At 37.7% G+C, this 20,383-nt stretch overlaps 1 protein-coding gene across 5 annotated transcripts in view; it reads right to left on the bottom strand.

Moving 5' to 3' along the window:
• Positions 1-1,494: 1,494 nt before the first annotated feature.
• PRKAR2B (protein kinase cAMP-dependent type II regulatory subunit beta) overlaps positions 1,495-20,383 on the bottom strand; it is a 93,252-nt gene continuing 74,363 nt past the window's right edge. For all 5 annotated transcript variants that reach the window (XM_086610002.1, XM_086610004.1, XM_086610005.1 and 2 more), the window contains 7 exons: positions 9,646-9,752; positions 6,847-7,000; positions 5,474-5,575; positions 4,816-4,890; positions 4,002-4,067; positions 3,735-3,873; positions 1,495-1,628 (listed from right to left, as the gene is read on the bottom strand). In XM_086610002.1, coding sequence (XP_086466128.1) covers positions 1,495-1,628; positions 3,735-3,873; positions 4,002-4,067; positions 4,816-4,890; positions 5,474-5,575; positions 6,847-7,000; positions 9,646-9,752 — 777 coding nt within the window. The remainder of the gene's footprint in view (positions 1,629-3,734; positions 3,874-4,001; positions 4,068-4,815; positions 4,891-5,473; positions 5,576-6,846; positions 7,001-9,645; positions 9,753-20,383) is intronic.

The raw sequence follows: 20,383 nt of genomic DNA, 5'->3' as shown, positions 1-20,383 counted from the left end.
TAATTCAGGTGTTTGAAACGGGGCACAAGCAGCCTTTCTACAATTCTTGTAGTATCATTTTGGCAGAAATCCTGCCAGTCGCCGTTATGTGCACTAGCTTCCCATGTACATCAACAGATAGGCCAGTAAGCAGTATTAAAATTGGACTGTGCTTGAAACTTCCAGTCACAGACCCTTGTAAGCAATGAGCCCTGTGCTCCTAATTAAAATTATATTCTCTCTCCTCAGTCTCAGAAGAAATCCCGTGCTATATGGCTAAAAAGATACTATGTTATGATGACCTACAGGTTTTTGAAAGCAGGACACGTTAGCTTTAACAATTACATACTTTCCAAACTTGTGCAAAGCTTTTGAAGTATTGATCTTTCAAATTAAATTTTTTTTTTTTTTTTTTTTTTTTACTTCCTGATAAGCATTTTTCAAGGACAAGCTTAGTTTAGCACGGCTTTTGGTATCAATCACTCCAGTAATTGAATCCAGTCTTTGATAGCTAAAGATTAGACTGCAAGAAGAGAGATATACAGAGATCATTTCATTTGAAATAGGTAAAAGATTTAACAGATAAAAAAGGTGAGATCTAAAAAAAATTAACTAGAGAACAAGCATAGATAGAGAAGACAAAATGCATAAATATAAAACAAGGGAGAAGGAAAACAATATAGGTTATGTATGATTAGGTAGAACATGACAATGACCTATGCCTTTGCTTTTAAAGCATTAGGGTTAATTTGTCAGCTCTCCTCACTCTAGACTGTACATAATACATGTAACTAATAAAAAATGAAGTTTATTGCAAAAATATACAAGTCCTCTAAATTGCATAAGATATTACAATGTCGTGCTGCAACATGACATATTAAACAAAGAGGACTTCAAAACAAATTACAAAATGTTAAAAATCAGATTTGGATCATGAGCGTTACACAAAATGCCTCGTCATGCTTTATCTTACGATTAGTCTTGTGATTCACTATATCTGTGATAAATGCAACATAAAATCATGACAATTGTAGTAGTCAGAAAGTAATATCTACTGTATATCTTCTGTATTAATACATATAAACACTTTGTGTGCACTAATACTTTCAACATACCACATTCAAACTAACAGTCTTTCCAGAAAAGTTGTAACCTTTTTGAAGAACAGAAGCTGTTTTAACGAGTTCATCGCATGTGGGTTTTTTGAAATCTACTCTTTAAGGAAATGCTGTTAAAGGGCTTGATTTTCGAAGGTGCTGTGCTACTATGGGTCATCTTAATGCCAGATGGACCCATCAATGCTAAGCACCTTCAAAAATCAAGCCCACAATTTATTAAATTCCTGTTTTGTTTACTAGTATTTCCACTGTACTTAATCCAAAAAATACCCCCGAACCCACTCTTAAAATCACAGAAAATGCTTGGCATCTATAGGAAGAGAGACAATTTCTCAGTGGACTAACCACTACTGTGCTATATTCTCACAACAGATCTTGTTGCTCCAATGTTTATAGTTCATGCACTGGGATCGGCAATGTCCATGTTTGTTCCAAACAGAGCAACTAGCTGCTCTTCATAGTTTGCAATGTTTCTTTTCAGAATTTCCATACAAGGTCCCAAAAGCCTTTCAAATGCTTGCACATCCATAACTAAGATAAAAGGGGAGAGAAAGAGAAAGAATATAACGTGCTTGTCAGTTGCAGACACTAATCTTGGTGTTTATGACATTTCAATGTAAAATTTTAAATGGTAACAGGACGGATACTACCGAGGCATATACTTTGTTTGCACAGAAGGGAACCACTTACCGTAGCAAAACCAAGATCAATCAACACATTGCTGTCTTGAAACTTCATAAATAATCTTAGAATTTGCTGTGTTTCTTATTTTGAAAATACTTTCCTATTAAGATTTATGTCACTCAAGAGCTGCTGAAGAAGCCTGGTGGGGCCTGGATTCCTCCACAGAAAACAGTTTTAAGACCCTTCAGATTTTGCAAAAAACCAAATCCTTTGCTATGTTGTTGGCTGTATTTGGGGTCTAACTTAGCACATTTCCTTGCTGTTTTTAAATGCTTCCACCCACAGTGGAAATTGTAATAGATACTTATTTCCTAGCAAAGATACAAAAAGTTGGAGACAGTAATTCATATGCAATGTCAATGCGGAGCTGACCAGCATGTTTTCTTTACCTGACCACATAGAATCATAGAATCATAGAATCGTTAGGGCTGGAAGGGACCTTCAAAGGTCATCTAGTCCAACCCCCCTGCAAGGAACAGGGATATCTCCAACTAGATCAGGTTGCTCAGGGCCTCATCCAACCGGGCCTTGAACGTCTCCAGGGATGGAGCATCCACCACCTCTCTGGGCAACCTGTTCCAGTGTTCTACAACTCTCATGGTAAAAAATTTTTTCCTAATATCCAACCTGAATCTACCTCCCTCTATTTTAAAACCATTACCCCTTGTCCTATCACAACTGGCCCTCCTGAACAGCCTCTCCCCATCTTTCCTGTAGGCCCCCTTGAGGTACTGGAAGACCGCTATAAGGTCACCCCGGAGCCTCCTCTTCTCCAGGCTGAACAGCCCCAACTCTTTCAGCCTGTCCTCATAGGAAAGGTGCTCCAGCCCTCTTATCATCTTCGTGGCCCTCCTCTGGACCCTCTCCAACTGGTCCATGTCCTTCTTATGTTGGGGACTCCAGAACTGGACGCAATACTCCAAGTGAGGTCTCACGAGGGCAAGTGAGGTCTCACGAGGGCACATGATGTTATCCTCTATAGTTCTAGCCAACAGGCCAGGGAGGAAAGTTCATACTTCAACCAGCTTCCAACCTGGTGGCCTGTAGTCTCTTGGCTCCTGAGAAAAGTTTAGGATCTTTGCTATTTGGGAAGTGCCAGAGATATGATTGACTCGCTCATACGGGGTATGCACAGTTATATAACCCCACTCATACTGGGTATACTCTTCCTCACCACTGCCTCTTATTCTTTCCTCTCTATCATCTTTGATCTTTATTGCCTGATCGTCTCTGTGTGTTTGGAGCTAAGGATTTAAAAAAAAATACTACCTTTATAAGTAAGTGAGAAACTTTTTGGTTACTGGCTTGGTAATCAAACTGTCATTCAGGAATGCCACATCTTGTCTTTGCTGTTTACAGTTTTCTCATAATTAGATACAAATATTTAGGAGCTAAACATCAGAACATGAAAAGCAATGGATGCAGATGGGTCATCTATGGGCACAACTCCTATGGTCTTTGCTTTTCCTGTGCTTGAGGCTACGGCGTGATGGAATGATTAAATTAACAGCTGGTGAAGACAAAGAATTTGTTAAAACTTAAGTCGTGGTGATAAAACGGGACAGGATTTTCACAGCAGTTATTTCTTGGATGAGAGTCAGTCTACTGAGAAAAGAAACATTTCACCTTTCTGCAGAGTATTAGACGTTTATCTGATAGCTATAAATGGTTTGCAGCAATACTCTCTGTACTGTCCTGAAACAATTTGTACTTCCATGTGATCAGAGAAACATTGGAGAATTTGTGTTTAATACTAGTGATCAATTGCAAATAATTTTTGCACATAAATAATGCAAATAGGAAGGCACAGTAATAGATGATGTACTTAAACAGTCTTATTTGAGTAAACGTAATTAAATCTTATATTCTGCAGAAAGACAGAGTTCACAACAAAAACAACCAGACAGATTATGCATCATTTTATATTAGATATAAAATAGTATTGAACAATACCTAAACATTTGACAGTGCCAAGAGCAAATGCAGAAGCGGCTCGTGGTTTGTTAGTTACAAGAGCAAGTTCTCCAAAATATTGTCCTCTTGAGCATCGAGCTATTTCAACTGCTCCATTCTCTTCTACATCTTGTTTACCCTGAAATATCAGGTAAAAAAAGAAAGCGAAAGGAAGAGAAAGATTAGCTGAACTCAGGATTGTATAAGCAAAATTAGAATACATCAACACTTTAAAAAAATAAAATTCTGTGGTTTAGGGATGTTTACCTTCCTTGTCATTATAATCCTTACTTCTCCAGATTCCACAATGAAGAAAGAATCAGCCAAGTCACCCTGTAGAAGAAAAAAAATAATGAAGTGAGTAAGGGAAATGTGAAATTTCCTTTCTAGTTTCATGGTAACATCAAAATATTTGCAGCCAGTGCCTTGACGCTCATCTTTTTGATACCTGTTGCAAAAGCAATCACTTTTAATGTGGAAACCATACTCTAGGCACGTAATAATCAAAACAGCTATACAGAACTGACAGCAAGGCATTTTAAAGAAAAGACATAGCTGACTGTGCCTTAAACAAAAAGCAGTGAAAAACAAAGTTATGGAAGATTTTACGACCCCTACTCCTGTTTTTCCACCTTTGTATTCCTTCGAAATTGTTTCCCTTACAGAGTTTCCAGTATAAAAAGCCTCCAAGCCTATCTCATATGCAATAAGGATTTTGGGGCAAGTTGCCTACCCTGATGAGTTTACTTCTGCATTCTTCTTCAAAATATTATCATATTTTAACAAGAACAACAAAGTAAGTCTTTAGTGCTCCTTATTGGAAGCAATCATTCTTTTCCATAGTTTGAATTTCTAAGTATACTAAGAATGTTCACTCCTTTATTCATACCAGCAAAGGAGGAGGTTTTTCAAAGCGAAAAATTAGCTTCTGAAACAAAATAATCACCTCTCTTAGATGCAAGATTCATTGTTTTTGTTTCATCTGAGAAAGAAAAAACATAGTTTAAAAGCAGGTATTGTCTGTAGATAACATGATAATTGTTACCTACTGGAAAAGAAAAAAATTAGAAATAACCTTTACCTGAGCAATGATTTGTTCTCCATCTTTGTACACTTTGGTGCCAATCACATCAACCACTTTTAAACGCTCAGATACCTTCATTTAAAAATAGAAAATGTAAGAAATATTTGGTTAACATTACAATATTATATTTAGAAAGCCCTTTCATATTTTTTTCACAAATCTTTACACAGAATAGTGTATCTTTATTTTCCTGTTTTAATAATCATTAAAAAAAGGATGCTCCATAGTGTTCCAGAGGGCATATTATAGTCTTAACAGCTAGATGTTTTGATAGACCTTCTGTTTTTGTAAGAAGTCTATATATCCCGTCTTCAAAAATTATTTTCATGTAAAAATACACCTGTTAAATGAAAATATTTTGCAATCCCCTAAGTAATTGTTTAATTTTATTGGCTAATATCTAGTAAAATTAAGCTTAAGAAAATGAAGGTAAAGGTAAAAAGAAGTAAAATAGTTATTTTAAAAATACAATATTAACAATAGTTCTTTATCTTGGAAATTTAGAAACGTAAAAAAAATATAGTCTTTCTCCAAAACAAAAGTATGCAAAATTTTATTGTGGAAAAATTTTAATTCCAAATTTAAACTCTGCAAAAGCAGAATCTTATCAGGTACCTCTGATACAGCCATTAAAATAATGCAATAGAAGTCTTACTTCTAACGATTTAAGGAATGGCAATGACTCAATAAAATTCTCATACATTCTTCTCTTTTTGGCATTATTTTTTACAATGATTCTTCGGAACGTTACCCTGTCCTGTAAACACAAAGAGAAAATCAGAGTTTATTAACAGAAAATATGTGTGTGGTAGAAAGTACTTTAGAAATGGCCGAATATGTTCGAATTACCCAATTTTAGTCAGAACAGAGCCATTAAACTAGCTGGCTAGTCTCCCCATACAGCCAGTTGAGAAAGATTCCTCTAGAGGTCAATCAAGAGCTCCTGAAGTTAAGCTCCTGATCTGATTGACGTTGTGACAAAACTCCTCTGCCCTTCAGCAGAGAATACATACCGAGTTTACATATATGCAAAGGGTACAGAGTTTGCCTTAAACAGGTTGGCTACATCATGAACGCTGAGTGGGTCATCTAAGATATTTAAGAAATCCTCAATATTTAATTTACGAGGTATATTCATTCTCCTGAGGTTCCATACATATTGAAACCTCAAAGAGGTTTTTAAATTATTATACAAACAAAACTGAAATACATGGGTCTGGGTCGTAGGTCACAGACCACTTTCTGCTATTTCAGCAGAACAAGACTCACTGCTGGCCTAAACAGCCAACTGGAAATTCCTCAGTATTTGGGAATCCAAGTGAAGCAGACAGATGGAAAACTACATGTATGCTGTTTTCTTCACTTCATATGACTGTGTCCTTGTGACAAACAGAGGTGACACGCTTTGCAAGCCTTCACTGCTACAGGTAAGATTTGCTGGTCAATACTACCCAATCCAATTTAAAGCCATTCTTACAGTGTCCTAAACTCTGCCATGATCCCAAAAGACACATGGATTAAGTTGGTGAAAACCACGCGTTTTGCTTCAACAGGAAAATGTTATCTTGGGATCAGACATTAGATTGATATGTACATCTTGAAGAAGATGGCTATCCCAGTTTTACTCTTTTGGTAAATTCTATTACTGTTGTCAAAGATCCAGATAGTGTACCACTGATAAATAACCTCATATGGGAATTTTACTCTGGAACCAAAGACATTTCCCTATCAAGATGAGAGAAAACATTTTATATATGTGTCTAAGTAATTGTCAAGTGGTTTGCAATTTGGGAAATTATAATTAAAATAGAATTAAAATTATTTTTTATAAAGCTCAGTGTTTTCTTAAGCCTCAGGTTTCCTTTTGCAGATTCTGGAAAAAGACAGTATTGTTTGGGGAGTTCTCAGAATTAAAAAAAAAAATAATTCTGAAATGATAATTATTTTTTTATGCTCATATAGCATACTATTGCAATTTTTATAAATAAATTAAAACAAATAATATCTTAAAACAAGTATTTCACTTACCAAACCCCAGATGGCACCAGGAGAGGTAGCTATAATTGTGGCTGCTCTGGGTGTATTGTACATTAAGGCCAACTCACCAAAACTTCCTCGGTTATCATAGGTTCCAACACATCTCCCAACACCATCGCATTTTACATAAATATCATATGTACCTCTGTTAATAAAATACATGAATACAGTAAGTAGAATCCAGTTCTGGTCTTTGCTAAGCAGCCTCTCACTGTATTACTTTTTATACAACGAATTCCAAAGATAAAGCATTTGAAATGTACATTTACTTGTTCAAATGATATTACACACCTTGCAGAAACATTTCAATCACTTCCATAAATAATAAAAGTAGTTCCTTTTTAAAGGGAAGAATAGGGTTATTAGTTTTTGCATTAGCTCATTTTAAAGACAGGCTGGCTGTACAGTGATCTATTAATCACCGTAATTTACTCAGCTCTCGTGAGACCCCACCTGGAATACTGTGTTCAGCTCTGGAGTCCCTAACACAAGAAGGACATGGAGCTACTGGAACGAGTCCAGAGGAGGGCCACGAAGATGATCAGAGGGCTGGAGCACCTCTGCTATGAAGACAGGCTGAGAGAGTTGGGGCTGTTCAGCCTGGAGAAGAGAAGGCTCCAGGGTGATCTTATAGCAGCTTTCCAATACCTAAAGGGGGCCTACAGGAAAGCTGGAGAGGGACTTTTTACAAGGGTGTGTAGTGATAGGACAAGGGGCAATGGATTTAAACTGAAAGAGGGCAGATTAAGGTTAGATATAAGAAAGAAATTTTTCACTCTGAGGGTGGTGAGGCATTGGAACAGGTTGCCCAGAGAAGCTGTGGATGCCCCATCCCTGGAGGTGTTCAAGGCCAGGTTGGATGAGGCTTTGGGCAACCTGGTGTAGTGGAGGATTTCCCTGCCCATGGCAGGGGGGTTGGAACTAGATGATCTTTGAGGTCCCTTCCAACCCTAACCATTCTATGATTCTATGATTTATTAAAAATTAAGATCTAACAGTATCTGTTTCTTAATTTCATTTTAAACACACTAAATAGAAATGTAACAAGTCTATCCAAAAATTGCTATGATATGATCACTGAAATAATGATGCAAGTTATTTAACCTTTAAAATATGTTAAAGTAGTAATTCATAATGTAATGAATAGAGGAGATGCAGGAAACAGAAGAAATGTATAAGAAAAGCAACATAAGATTATGAAATAAAGGTATGCATTTATTTAATATATTGTGGATTTCTTCTCCCCATCATTAAATTAGTAACTTTTGCTACGGAAATGCAGTAAAATCTGGTATCTTGTAAAACATGACATAGCCATTCCCACTGATGCTGAGCCATCGTTTTGTTCAGCACTGACTATTTGTATGGTATATGTGTTGATAAATCATGTGAATGTAATGCAAAAATCTGTACGATGATTTCATTGATAAGGGACTTAGAGGTGATTCACTGCACCTAAAAACCACAAAGCTGACAGAATATTATGAAGTCCCTGCAGCTTTTTGGATAAGAGATGACAAATTGCAACCTCGGAAAACTGAAAAACATTGACTCTTCAGCAAAGAATCCTGACACACTTCTACGATGTTCTGATTTAATGTTTCAGTTAGAAGGGACCTACATGATCACCAACTGCCTGACCAGTTCAGGGCTGATGAAAAGTTAAAGAATATTACTAAAGGTATTGTCCAAATGCCTCTTCAACACTGACAGGCTTCGGGCATCAGCCTATTCTAGTGTCTGACCACCCTCTCAATAAAGAAATGCTTCTTAATGTCCAGTCTGAACCTGTCCTGGAGCAGCTTTGAACCATTTCCATGTAGCCTATCATTGGATACCAGGGAGAAGAGATCAGCATCTCCCTCTCCACCTCTCAGGAAGCTGTAGAGAGCAATGAGGTCACCCCTCAGCCTCCTTTTCTCCAAACTAAACAAACTCAAAGCCCTTAGCAGCTCCTCATAGTACATGCCTTCCTGCCCTTTCACCAGCTTTGTTGCTCTCCTCTGGATGCATTCAAAGACCTTCACATCCTACTTAAATTATGGGGCCCACACTCCGGGTGAGGCTGCACCAATGTTAAATACAGTGGGATAATCACCTCTTTTGACCGGCTGGTTATACTGATCTACACTGATCAAAAACCTTTGCATTTCTTTTAGAGTTCTAGCATAACATTCCTTTCAAACACTCTCAGAAATCACTGTGTTAGCCTAAAACTAAAGGTATAAATAAGAAAAGGTGTTTTGGGACAGTTTGGCTGGAGCCTGTGCCAACAGACTAGTGAAGGATGCCGAAGACAATGCTCTTTCTAACTCATTGGATTCAACAGCAATCAGTATCTAGGATTTTACTTAAGTTACCTGCCTTTTCCGGTACAGATCTCCAAACGAAGAGTAATGACTGAGCTATTCAAGGTCTAATAATATTCATGTGAACAAGAAAGTCTACAGATAGTATTGAAATGCAATAAGATTTCAAATACTGAGCTGTAAAACTTTTCCCATTGTTTTGTGTTAGATCTCTTTCCATGTAAAAAAAAACCAACAAACCAGCCTTTGAGATCTAGCAATACATAAAGACAACAGGGACCGCTTTCCATATGAAAAATCTGCCTCCTTTCAAAAACCGCTCTCCATAGCTCAGAGCAAGCTGTACTGGTTCATGTGTGTTCTTTTTATTTTCTCCCATGCAAACATATGTAAAAGTTAAATACAAGTACTTAGAGACATAGATTCTTCTCAATGGACTTTTGCGTAATACTTTGTGCTATAATAAGACATAGCAATTCACCTATCAATGACGTAGAAGTTGTCACCATCATCCCCTTGATCAATGACATGTTCCCCTCCTTCAACCAGCTTTTCAAACATTGCATCTAACACCTGAGACATCTGTTCCTATTTAAAAGAACACAGACAAAGACAAGAAATTATCACCTGCTTTTAAAATTTTACTCTTCAAGTCAACTGTCCAGCCTCCCAACATGCACATGAAAAATGTCCATGGATGGAAAAATATTCATGCTACAGAAATGTGTGGACCAATCAGAAAGTTTTATTTAGTACTCAGTGTTAGCTTTTTCCTCGTCTAGTGTTCAGAGCCCCGCTTCCCTTCCTGTCCCTGCCAATGATAACACAGATCTTGTCTGCAATATAAATCGCTCATGAGCATCCAAAGATAGAATTTCATCCTTCACAACTGTGTAACGTTATACAGTTAAAAGAAAAAACTGTATCCTGTATCGCAAACAACACACTTACCTGTTTTTGTGTTTAGAACTACTTTAAAGAATTTAAAGTTTCAAAATGATTGTAAAGTATTTTGAAAACCTAAATTATACAATGGCTCCTAGATGTAACCATAAAAGTCTGCAGTGCATTGGTTGAGTAAGTAAATGCTGGACTCATTGAGAAGTAGGAATTTACACAAGGCTATAAAACTACTTTGTTAATTTGAATGGAATATAAATGTTTAGAAAGAAATGTTAACAGACTAACAAAATGTCATCATCTGAATTACGACTGAAAACAAAAACAAATCACTAATTACACAATTTGTCTTGTTTGGTGTAAATCTGCTAAAACTTAACTATTCACATCTGAAAAAAAACAAGCACAGCTCATTGTGGATTAATGGTATGAATCCTAAAAAGGTAACTTAATAATTTAAATTATATTTTCAGTTTAGCTAGCAATATGCCTAAAATTCTGACAATAAACACAAAGTTTTCCTCTACTTTTTGAAACTTATTAAGTATGTATCATACCGGAACAAGCAGGTTCTAGTGGAAACCACAGTAAAGAAAATCCTGTAGATTTAGACCATTTTACAATGGTTCAATTCATAGCCTTTCCAGCCACTGAAAGATGGCATTTGCCTTTCCAAACAGGACCAGTCTAAGCCAGTCCTCTAGAGTCCTTCTGCAGCCCACGGACAGAGATAACCATACCAGATAGCTCAGAATCTAGAGATTCCCTTTTCTTTCCCCTGATGATAGAGAGATCTACTATAATGCACAGTCAGACACTTAATTTTTAGACAGACAAAATTAGGTGGAATGACTTCCATCCTTATTCTGTTGAATTTCTTCACATACTTGAAGCTTTAAAATATCAGCAGTACCATGTTATCCAAACCTTTTACAAAAATGGAAGCTAAATAAATACAGTTTTACTGCACAGAGTTTGGTGTGTGGGGGCACAAATAACAACAGAACCGCAGCATCCATCCTCAGTACAGCTGATCATGGTAAAATATGGTAAGATAGGGTTGTGAAGTATTGGAACAGGCTGCCTAGGGAGGTGGTGGAGTCCCCATCCCTGGAGGTGTTTAAAAACTGTGTAGATCCTCGGAAATTAAAATACTCCCAAGACATCTTGAAAAAAAGATTAGACTAAAAAGATAGTTGTTTGTGGTACTGAAGAAACTAGAGTTATAATCTTTATCCAGTGTGCTTCATCTGAGATTTCAGGTTAGAATGTTTTCAGTCTCACAATTAGGAGTCAAGCTCACCAAGAGACACAACTTTTCTGGTAGGTAGAATTCACAAATGAAGGTCTCTTTCTAAAAAAAATGAATAATATTTTAAACACTTGAAGTTATTTAATACATTTCAGAGCTAAATAACTATCTGTTATCTGCTAAAGTACTACATGTGTAATTTAACTTTATAAATAAATTGCAACTAACTTAAAGACAACTGGTCCCTTTCCCAAAACTTTCTATGTAAAACACAGATTGAGCATACTGCAATAACCGAACCAGGCACATGGTTCTTGCTTTTGCTGTGAGAAGTACGAAAGTTGCTTTTCCAGCTTGCTGCTATGTGAATCCTCTTCATTTCCTGCCAAACTGAGTCTCAATTTACTGGCACCCTCCACAGTTACTCTGAAAGGATAAACATGGGTACTTTTAGGATTAAAAAGTAGATTTGTTATCATACACAAAATTAATTTTAGTATTTTGTAAAATGATGTCTGAAAGCTTTTCTTTCTTAAAGCAATTCTAGTTTAAAAAAATACATATAAGATGAAAACAGGAAGAGTTTTTTTATATCAGTCTTTGTAAATCTGCTATGGGTAATGCTGTGGCAATCTGGTAATCCATATTCTAAAGAATGATACTTTATAAACATGATAAAATTTATACAGAATTTGAAGTATTAAACATGTATGTTGTGAAATCTTTGTGACTTCTGCTAAAGTTTTATTATCTTAATACATTTTTTTCAAATATAATAAAGCATTTATTTTCTTAAGGCTAACGCATCCTACAATTATAAAGTACCAAAATTAAAGTTATTTGAAATTTGATTCTTTATATAAAATTTATTTACATACTCTGATTAATACACGCAATTGATTTTTTCCATTCTAAACTGTGAAGCATGTAAATGCTTAAAAAAAGGAACATTTTTGAGAAAATTATGGGAACCTTGGGTTGTTGCCACGAAAGCACACTTTGATCACCATCCTTTGTGATAGAGGAAATATTTTAAACTTCCTTAAAAGCAAGGAGGCTGAATGGGAAATCAGATTTTCTGAAAGACACATTCACAATACAAACTAAATTTGTGTACCTAGATTTTCTTTATAAAAATATCTTTTTGAAGTGTAGTTACTGCATTTCTCTCAAAAAGTCTTTCTAAGAATTGGACTTCAATGACAGAGAGTGATTTCACAAAATAATTTACTACACAAGTGAATAAACACGCCATAGTTACATCACTACTGTCTCAATCACCTGTGCTTTCAAGTGCAATTTTAACTGCTGGGAAGCAGAGGTACAAAGGAGCATTAGCTCCCTTACCAGCATCAGCCTGTATGGTATATCCTCCACCTAAAATAGAGTTTTATGTGGTTTTCTTCCCTCTCTTACCTATACCAAGATGGTACCTACCCTGGTTTTATATCAACTTCAATGAACTGTGCTAGTAAAGCTCTGTTGCATATTTAGATCAGTCAGAATTGGAGACTACAACTATGAATAACAACCTCAACAGGACCAGGGGATGGGCTCAAGCACTGACATGGTATAATCTGGGCTGGTTTGCTCTTGGGGCAATTGTCAGCACAGCTGGTACAGTTTTGGCTGGTGCCAGCTATTACTCCTCCTGACAAACCCTGGTCATAGCTTGGAGGAATGCCTGAGCCAGAGCTTCTTCCCAGTAAAGACAAAACCACCCTGGTTAGTTGCTTGGTTTGGTGGAGTTAGGAGGAGAGGAAGGTGCAAGAGAGTTTAACTGTACATATGTATGTCATTCTGCACTGCATGGCCTCAGGGACAGATAATGTTCTCTGATCTAGTTTGTTGTTACCGATTACTGAACCGAATAAAGGTGAAAAGAATGGAAAAATTAATAAATAACCTACTGCAGTCAGTCACACTCTGCCTTTGGGCATCCTTCTTAATTTTCTGACAAACAAATCTGTATTTCTAGTCAATCAAATGACATTTTCCCTGTAATTAAAGCCTTCAAAATACTGAATTAAGGAAACATTTAATACGAAGGGCATGTGACTATGACTGGTAACTAGTAAAAACCAGTTTGCATGTATTCTTAGCTCTTTAGTCACAAAATGTGTAAAGTAACTCCACAACCTATCTGGGCAACCTGTTCCAGCATTTGACCACCCTCACAGGAAAAAAAGACTTTTCTTAAAACGGATTTTTTTTGTATTTCAATTTGTGCACACTGTGTCTTATCCTGTCATGGCATTGCTGGAGAGCAAGTCTGGTCAACAGACTGGTGCCTCCATCTGCTGCAGAAAGGCACTCTTATCTCTTTGATGGATCCTTGAAAATGCTGTCAAGCTCCTGTTTATCCAGCCTGATGCTATACAGTCCTTCTCATGTCCTTCTGGAGTTCTTTGAGCTGGCAGCTCAGCACTCTGACCACAGCGCATCTCCCATGGGTGAAGTCACCGTTGCCCCCCAGCCTTCAGGAGAGACACGTGCCACCCCCAGCAGCCTGAGAACAAGATGGTCACATTCTACCATACCTCTGGATCTAGGTTGAAACCTCTAGATGTGCCATGGTTGGCTGGTCCAGCTGGTGCTGGGGAGCACTCCCTATGGCCCATCATCACTGTCATTGCACCAACTCTAGCAGTCCTATGCTGTCTTGCACACTGTTTCCAGTTTCCCTTCAAACTCCCATCTGCACAAACTACCTCAACTGCAAAGTCGCTGATAGTTTGTCCTCTCTGCTGTGCTCGTGTGTGCTGTCTGTCCTCTACAGCAGTTACCCAGATGCTCTCCAGCAACACTTCACTAAAAGCCTGATGCTCCCTGACAGTCTTCAAGTGCATAAGTACTCTAAACACTACACTTGGGCAAAACTCGTTGCCTCCTCTTCCCCTTTATCTCAAGGTGGCCACATGAACCTCTAGCATAGAAATAGAACCTTAATGGCAAAAAATACCTCTAGTAGTTATCATGGTGCCTATGAACATCATAGCACCTAAGCAGAAGTTTTATGAACCATTCTGTTGTGAATTAGGAAATATTTTGTGTGCCTAAAGTGAAACTCAGGTACCTTTATGAATCGAGGCCTGTGGTGATACCTATGCATAAGTAAGGTGTGTGCAAGCCTGATATATTGTCATTTCACTTCTGAAATGTACGAATTATGTGCATGTTTATAATCAGTTACAAACAAGACATGACATGAGATTCAGAAGAATAAAGCCCCAAACAGTAACGATAACTGGTTATCAAGGACATTCCCCTGGAACTGTGTCTGATTCCATCTTTCTTGCCAGGTAAGTGAAAAACTGCAAATAATCACTCACAGCTCTCCTAATGTGAGCTCTCCTACTTTGTATCACATAAAGTACTGTCCTCCAGACGTGTGTTGCATTATTCGAAAATGGTATGTTAGCCTCAATTTCTTTCAAGTCAACAAAACAAACATGGCAAATACATCTCAGGACAATTCCTTGAAAAAAAAAAATCAATCAGTTAGATAATGGACATTAAGTATAATTAAAACTGCATTTTACTTAGTATACGTTTCACACAGATTAAAAATCCAGTCACTCATATGTCCTTGCAAGAGAGCTTTTGATTCATTCAGGAGAGTTGGCAGACCATGACACGTCCTTCTCAAATGCCAAAGGCTCTTTTAACTGTCAGACTACCAAGGGATTTGCTGCCATTGTGCAGGCATGTACCTTGCTAATATCAGCGTACAGATTTACTGTGAGCCATGTTGGAATGGAAAAAGAACAAAGTTCTCCATACTAAACTCAATCACTCTTAAATACTGGGGCTTCCAAGAAGCAGTGTTTAAGTTGCTGATACAAATGGTTGCTGCCTTACAAAGTGCTACCCATTCTGAATCAACGAAGGCACTGTAGACAAAATGGAATTTGGACACAATTGTCACCGGAAGTCATGACAATGACAAGTGTAACTAGAAACTTCTGAAAAATATCCTTCCCCACTATTTAAGAAAAGGTATTCAGAAAGTGAAAGGCACAGCTACATTTCTACAATTAAAATACTGTGGCTTTTGTCAGCAAACCGAGACAATCTTAATCTGGCTTTTGACAGGAGTTGCTAAGCTCCAGCTTACTGGAAGCAGTAAGTCCCAAAAGTATTGGATGATATGTTAGGATTACATATGCTTTGGGAATTCCCCAAAAGAAAGATGAGTGTGCTGCTGGAGTGTTCCCTGGCAGACAGGTAATCTCAGGTGATTTCTCTTTGAGATCAAAGACATCCTGCACAACCTCAGAGGCATTAGATTGCCTTGCACTTCAGTACAACAGTAATAACAAGACTTCTTTATCTCATATGACTTATAAAAATTATAATGTTCTGAGACACAACCTTAAGACTGTCATATGAACAAAGTGAATCCACAGTTGTTCTATTGCCCCAAAATGAGTTCACAAACCACTTTATTATTTACTCCTACAACCATTTTACTAAAATGAGCCTAAGTTAAAACAGCCTCCTGTTGGCCAACTTATTTCACTTTGAGCAATATGAAATATCAACAAATCAATGCTCAGCATGATATTAAGAAGGTAATGAAGCAGACAGAATACCAGCATAGGAAGAAAAAAGAAAAAAAAACCAACAAAACAATGAAAAAAACCACCAAGAAAAAGCCAGCATAATTTAGGCAGGGAAACCACGGGAAGAAAAGGAGTTCTTAATCAACAAGTCAGGACCTTGTCAAGGAAGAGTAAATTACAGAATTCGTATCTCAGGCTCTCTGCATGTGTTTTTCAGAACAAAACCATGTACATATACTCCCTAGAAACTCTGATATAAACGTTAACAGCACTATTGATCCAATTCAAACTGTTTAGCTCCCTTGTGTAATATCCACTCTTAAACTAATCAAAAGGAATTTCTTTCTTCACTATTAAAGAATCTAATTTATATTTTGATGTATAATCAATATTTCTGAGTATTAATATTTTCCTTGAGAATTTATCTTAACCTTCCATAACCACATGTTAAGTTAGTATTCTGCCTCTCAAGTATCTTGCACATGCCCATCTGTCAGGCTCAGTAGCACTTTTTACGTTTTGTAACTAGCCCCTCTGAGCAAGTTGGCTGACTTTTTAGAAAATTGCTAAAAAAGAGCAGAAATAATTCAGAGTTGCAAATAATTTCCAAAATTCTTAACCTGAAGGCACCTCACATTGGGTGGTTCTTTTGCAGAACATCTTCAATAATTGATTATAGGCAAGGCGGAAAGAATTCCTGTCTGCTAGATCTGATGTACATATTAATTTTGCCATAGGGAAAAAACAGAGGATTAAGTGCAGCTCTATTTGCTTGGGAACCCGTTACTTTGCAAGAGTTTTTGTGCCATCTAGGAGGACAGAGTATTAACATGTTCAGATATTCTGGGCTCTCTCTTACATATATGCATTCTCATTAATTGTACCAACATCTGTAGTCTTAATTCTTCACCAAAATTTTTAAGAACATAAAAGCATTATGAGATTGTTCTGTTAGTAGCACTTTTCAAGGAATGCTTTGGCCTTAAGTATGAGTCCACTATTCATAGAACATGGTTGCATTATGCTTTCTTTCATGTTCTTTCAAGTTAATCAATTTTAATTGATTAATCAATATGTGCTCTCTTATAATAATTCCCCAGGTGCATGAGTGGCAGTATGCCCAGAAATTGCTCTTGTATATTATCAAGAATACGTATAATTTATTACCTTTTAGAAAAGGGTCAAGACCTATTTGAAATATTCTTTACAAGCATTAGCAGGGCAAAGCTCTTCAAAATAAAATTTCCCTGAAAGAGAATAGATGATCTAACACTGCATGTGAATTTTTGCGAAAGAAAGGATTCAAACTTTAAGTGCAAAGGTATGGCACAGCTGTGATGGTACCAGTCCCATGAGCCACCCTGTTACTCTTATAACAGGTTCATCAGGTTTTTTAACTGCTTGCCTGTGGGCCACGACAGCCAAACCAAATAGCTTGTTGTTAAACAGCCCCAGCAAAGTTTCCCCTTAAAAGATGAAAACAAAATAATAACTTCTCTGAATTGCATTGTAAAAAGGAAGTATAGAAGGCTGCATTGGCCACTAGATGAGCTGCTGTTGCTGCTATTCTTCCCGGTGATAAAACAGTTGTTAGGCTGAACAGTAATAGCGGCTTGGGGCTCGTTCTCAGTCATCGCCCAAGGCATCTTGGTCATCGTGTTGTTTTCTGCTTGCTGGCTTATACAAAGTGAAAGTGGAGGGGAAAGAGCGCATGCAGCTTCTGATTCCACTGCCAGTAACCGCCAGCATCTGAAGTATGAAGGAGAAGGTGTGGTAACATGCTTTGTGCATGTATGTAGAGCAAGCAGCTTGGCACACCATGGCAATCCTAGGAGAACAAAAGTAATACGAAGATTTCTGGCAATGGTGTGGCAGGCAATCAAGAAGAACAATAAATAATACTCTGGTCTAATAGGAAGAGGTTTTCTGAGAAGAACAGGAAGAAGTGTTGGGGGCTGTTCAGCCTGGAGAAGAGAAGGCTCCAGGGTGATCTTATAGCAGCTTTCCAGTACTTAAAAGGGGCCTACAGGAAAGCTGAAGAGGGACTTTTTACAAGGGCATGTAGTCATAGGACAAGGGGCAATGGTTTTAAGCTGAAAGAAGGCAGATTTAGATTAGATATAAGGAAGAAATTTTTCACTCTGAGGGTGGTGAGGCAGTGGAACAGGTTGCCCAGAGAAGTTGTGGATGCCCCATCCCTGGAAGTGTTCAAGGCCAGGTTGGATGAGGCTTTGGGCAACCTGGTGCAGTGGAGGGTTTCCCTGCCCATGGCAGGGGGGTTGGAACTAGATGATCTTTGAGGTCACTTCCAACCCTAACCATTCTATGATTCTAAGTGCTTTAGAAGAGGAATAAGCTAATCTAACATAGTTTAGATTAATAGCATGGAGAGAGGAAAACAAACATCTGAATGTACCTTTCTCTCTTCTAATTCACTCATCCACACAGTTCTGCTGCTGGAATTTCTATTGATTCTTTCCTGATTCGGTACTCTAAAAGCAGCCGAAGAGCTCCGCAAAATCCTCTTTCCCCAATTTCGTTGCACGTGTATGTTTCAATCCAAATTCTTCTCTTAAAGTAATTTTTTTCAATACTGTTATGCACTAGCTAAAACTGATATTGAGTGACAGCAACCTGATGGGAAGTGATTCAGCTCCCAGAAAGGTCACAAGAATGCTAATATATCAATTCTTTACAAGTACTTTTTATTTAAGGGAGTTAACCCAGGAGTGCCTTGCTGAACTGACATTAGTTGATCAGTCATATCCTCATCAATTCACAAAGTTAAAGAAAGCTTCAAGAAAATTCAAGTAGATTCACAGACTTTAAGGAATTTATATAAGCTGGTCTTTAAAACATAAGAGCGCTGCTCAGGGAATTGTACCAGAGCTGGTGTTCCTTTATACTATGCTATATTTTCAATCAGAGCTAATATGTGAAACATTGATATTTATAAATACTTAAGTTTACCCATCTGATATCGGGTAAACGCAGGCTCAAGACAGTGTTGTGTGTGTTTAGAAAGTCGTAAGTTGTCTCAAAGTCTTTATCTTTTTCTCCTCTCTCTCGTTTAGTCTCACATTCAAACAGTTCTGCTGTTTTTTACTTTTATGTGAAGGCTCTTGTCTGTTCAGATGGACTCTCTAATTAAAATGCTGAGCAGTACTCTAAGTCACCTCCTAACTATGGCAACTTCTCCTTCTGCTTTAATGATATCCTTATCTTATCCTTCCATTCAAATTAAAACACAGTGTGTTAGGGAGGGATAAAGTGTTAAGAAAATGCAGACTCCATTTAGCATTACGTACTGAATGCAATTCTGATCATGCCGTAAGACGTTGTTATACTCTATTTCAAAGTAGTGTCCTATTAGGAATGGTATTCTGACACCTTGCTAAAAGGCCATCTGGGAAAAGCCATTAAGCACTTTACATTGTCTCTTCCCCTCTAACTGACCGACTTCTGAAACAATGTTTTTCATGCACAGAGCCATAGCAGAAAGCGGCTGAAGTTCAATGCAAGAAAAAATACAGTAGGAGTGGGAGACACTATTGATACACAGCTTGACTTTTGTTCCAGAGACTTTAGCTTTAGCAGTTGAAGATATTATCTCTCTCCAAGATGTTTTTGCTAATACACCAGAGAGCAAACTGCAGCAGCTGGCACCACATGCACTTGTGCTGCAGGGTGGAGAGGCAGAGGTGAGGAAGAGCTGGGATAGGAACATTTAAATTACTGCAACTACAGTGGCAGAGCTCTTGAGTCTGCCTAGCAGCAGAACAAGAAGGAAGAGTGGGAGAAGTCCCCTGGGAACTACAGATTTTGGCTTCACAGAAGGAGCAAGCCAGACTGAAGACATTTTAATACCCTTGCTATCTTCAGAGCTCGGTAGCTTTCTAATGCCTTTTATGAGTAAAGTTATTAAAATGAAAAACTCTTTTGCAACAATTATCTTACTCAACTTCCCAAAACGCTGTCTGTGAAGGATTTAAAGCAGAAAGAAGTGTTCTTAATCCACTGGACAATCTGAGCAAAGGCGGGTAAACAAGATTTGGGAGATTTCTCAGGAGTGGATTTCAAGGCTTCGGATCGCACAGCTCCACAAGAGGAGGATTCAGCTAAGAAGTCTTCTGCTAAACACCTGGAACAGACTGTGGGAACAACTAGCAATTACAAATAACCGATTCAGAAGCAAAAAGAAAAAAAGGAGTTTTCAAGGGGATATGGTATCAAGACAGCAGCACAGTCCTGAGAAGATTTCCACAAACAGGTGAAGTAGTACCCTCAATATTCCTTGGAAGAGTTACATGAAGTGCCCACACTGGGAATGCTCTACGTCTACACAACATTACAATATAGCCTATACGAGGCCAATAGATCCCTGTCCTGCAGATCAAGTGGCTGATGACTAATCAGACAGAAGATCTGAAGGCAAAGAAGATCTCATCCAGAGGATCAATACCATAAGCAGATACTACCAAGAAACTGTGTAAAGCCAGAAT

The sequence above is a fragment of the Tauraco erythrolophus genome, chromosome 4 (genome assembly GCF_009769465.1).
Source record: "Tauraco erythrolophus isolate bTauEry1 chromosome 4, bTauEry1.pri, whole genome shotgun sequence".
NCBI classification, from domain to species: domain Eukaryota; kingdom Metazoa; phylum Chordata; class Aves; order Musophagiformes; family Musophagidae; genus Tauraco; species Tauraco erythrolophus.
Note: the sequence above shows the minus strand (reverse complement) of the source record. Positions and strands in the feature narration are given on the sequence as shown.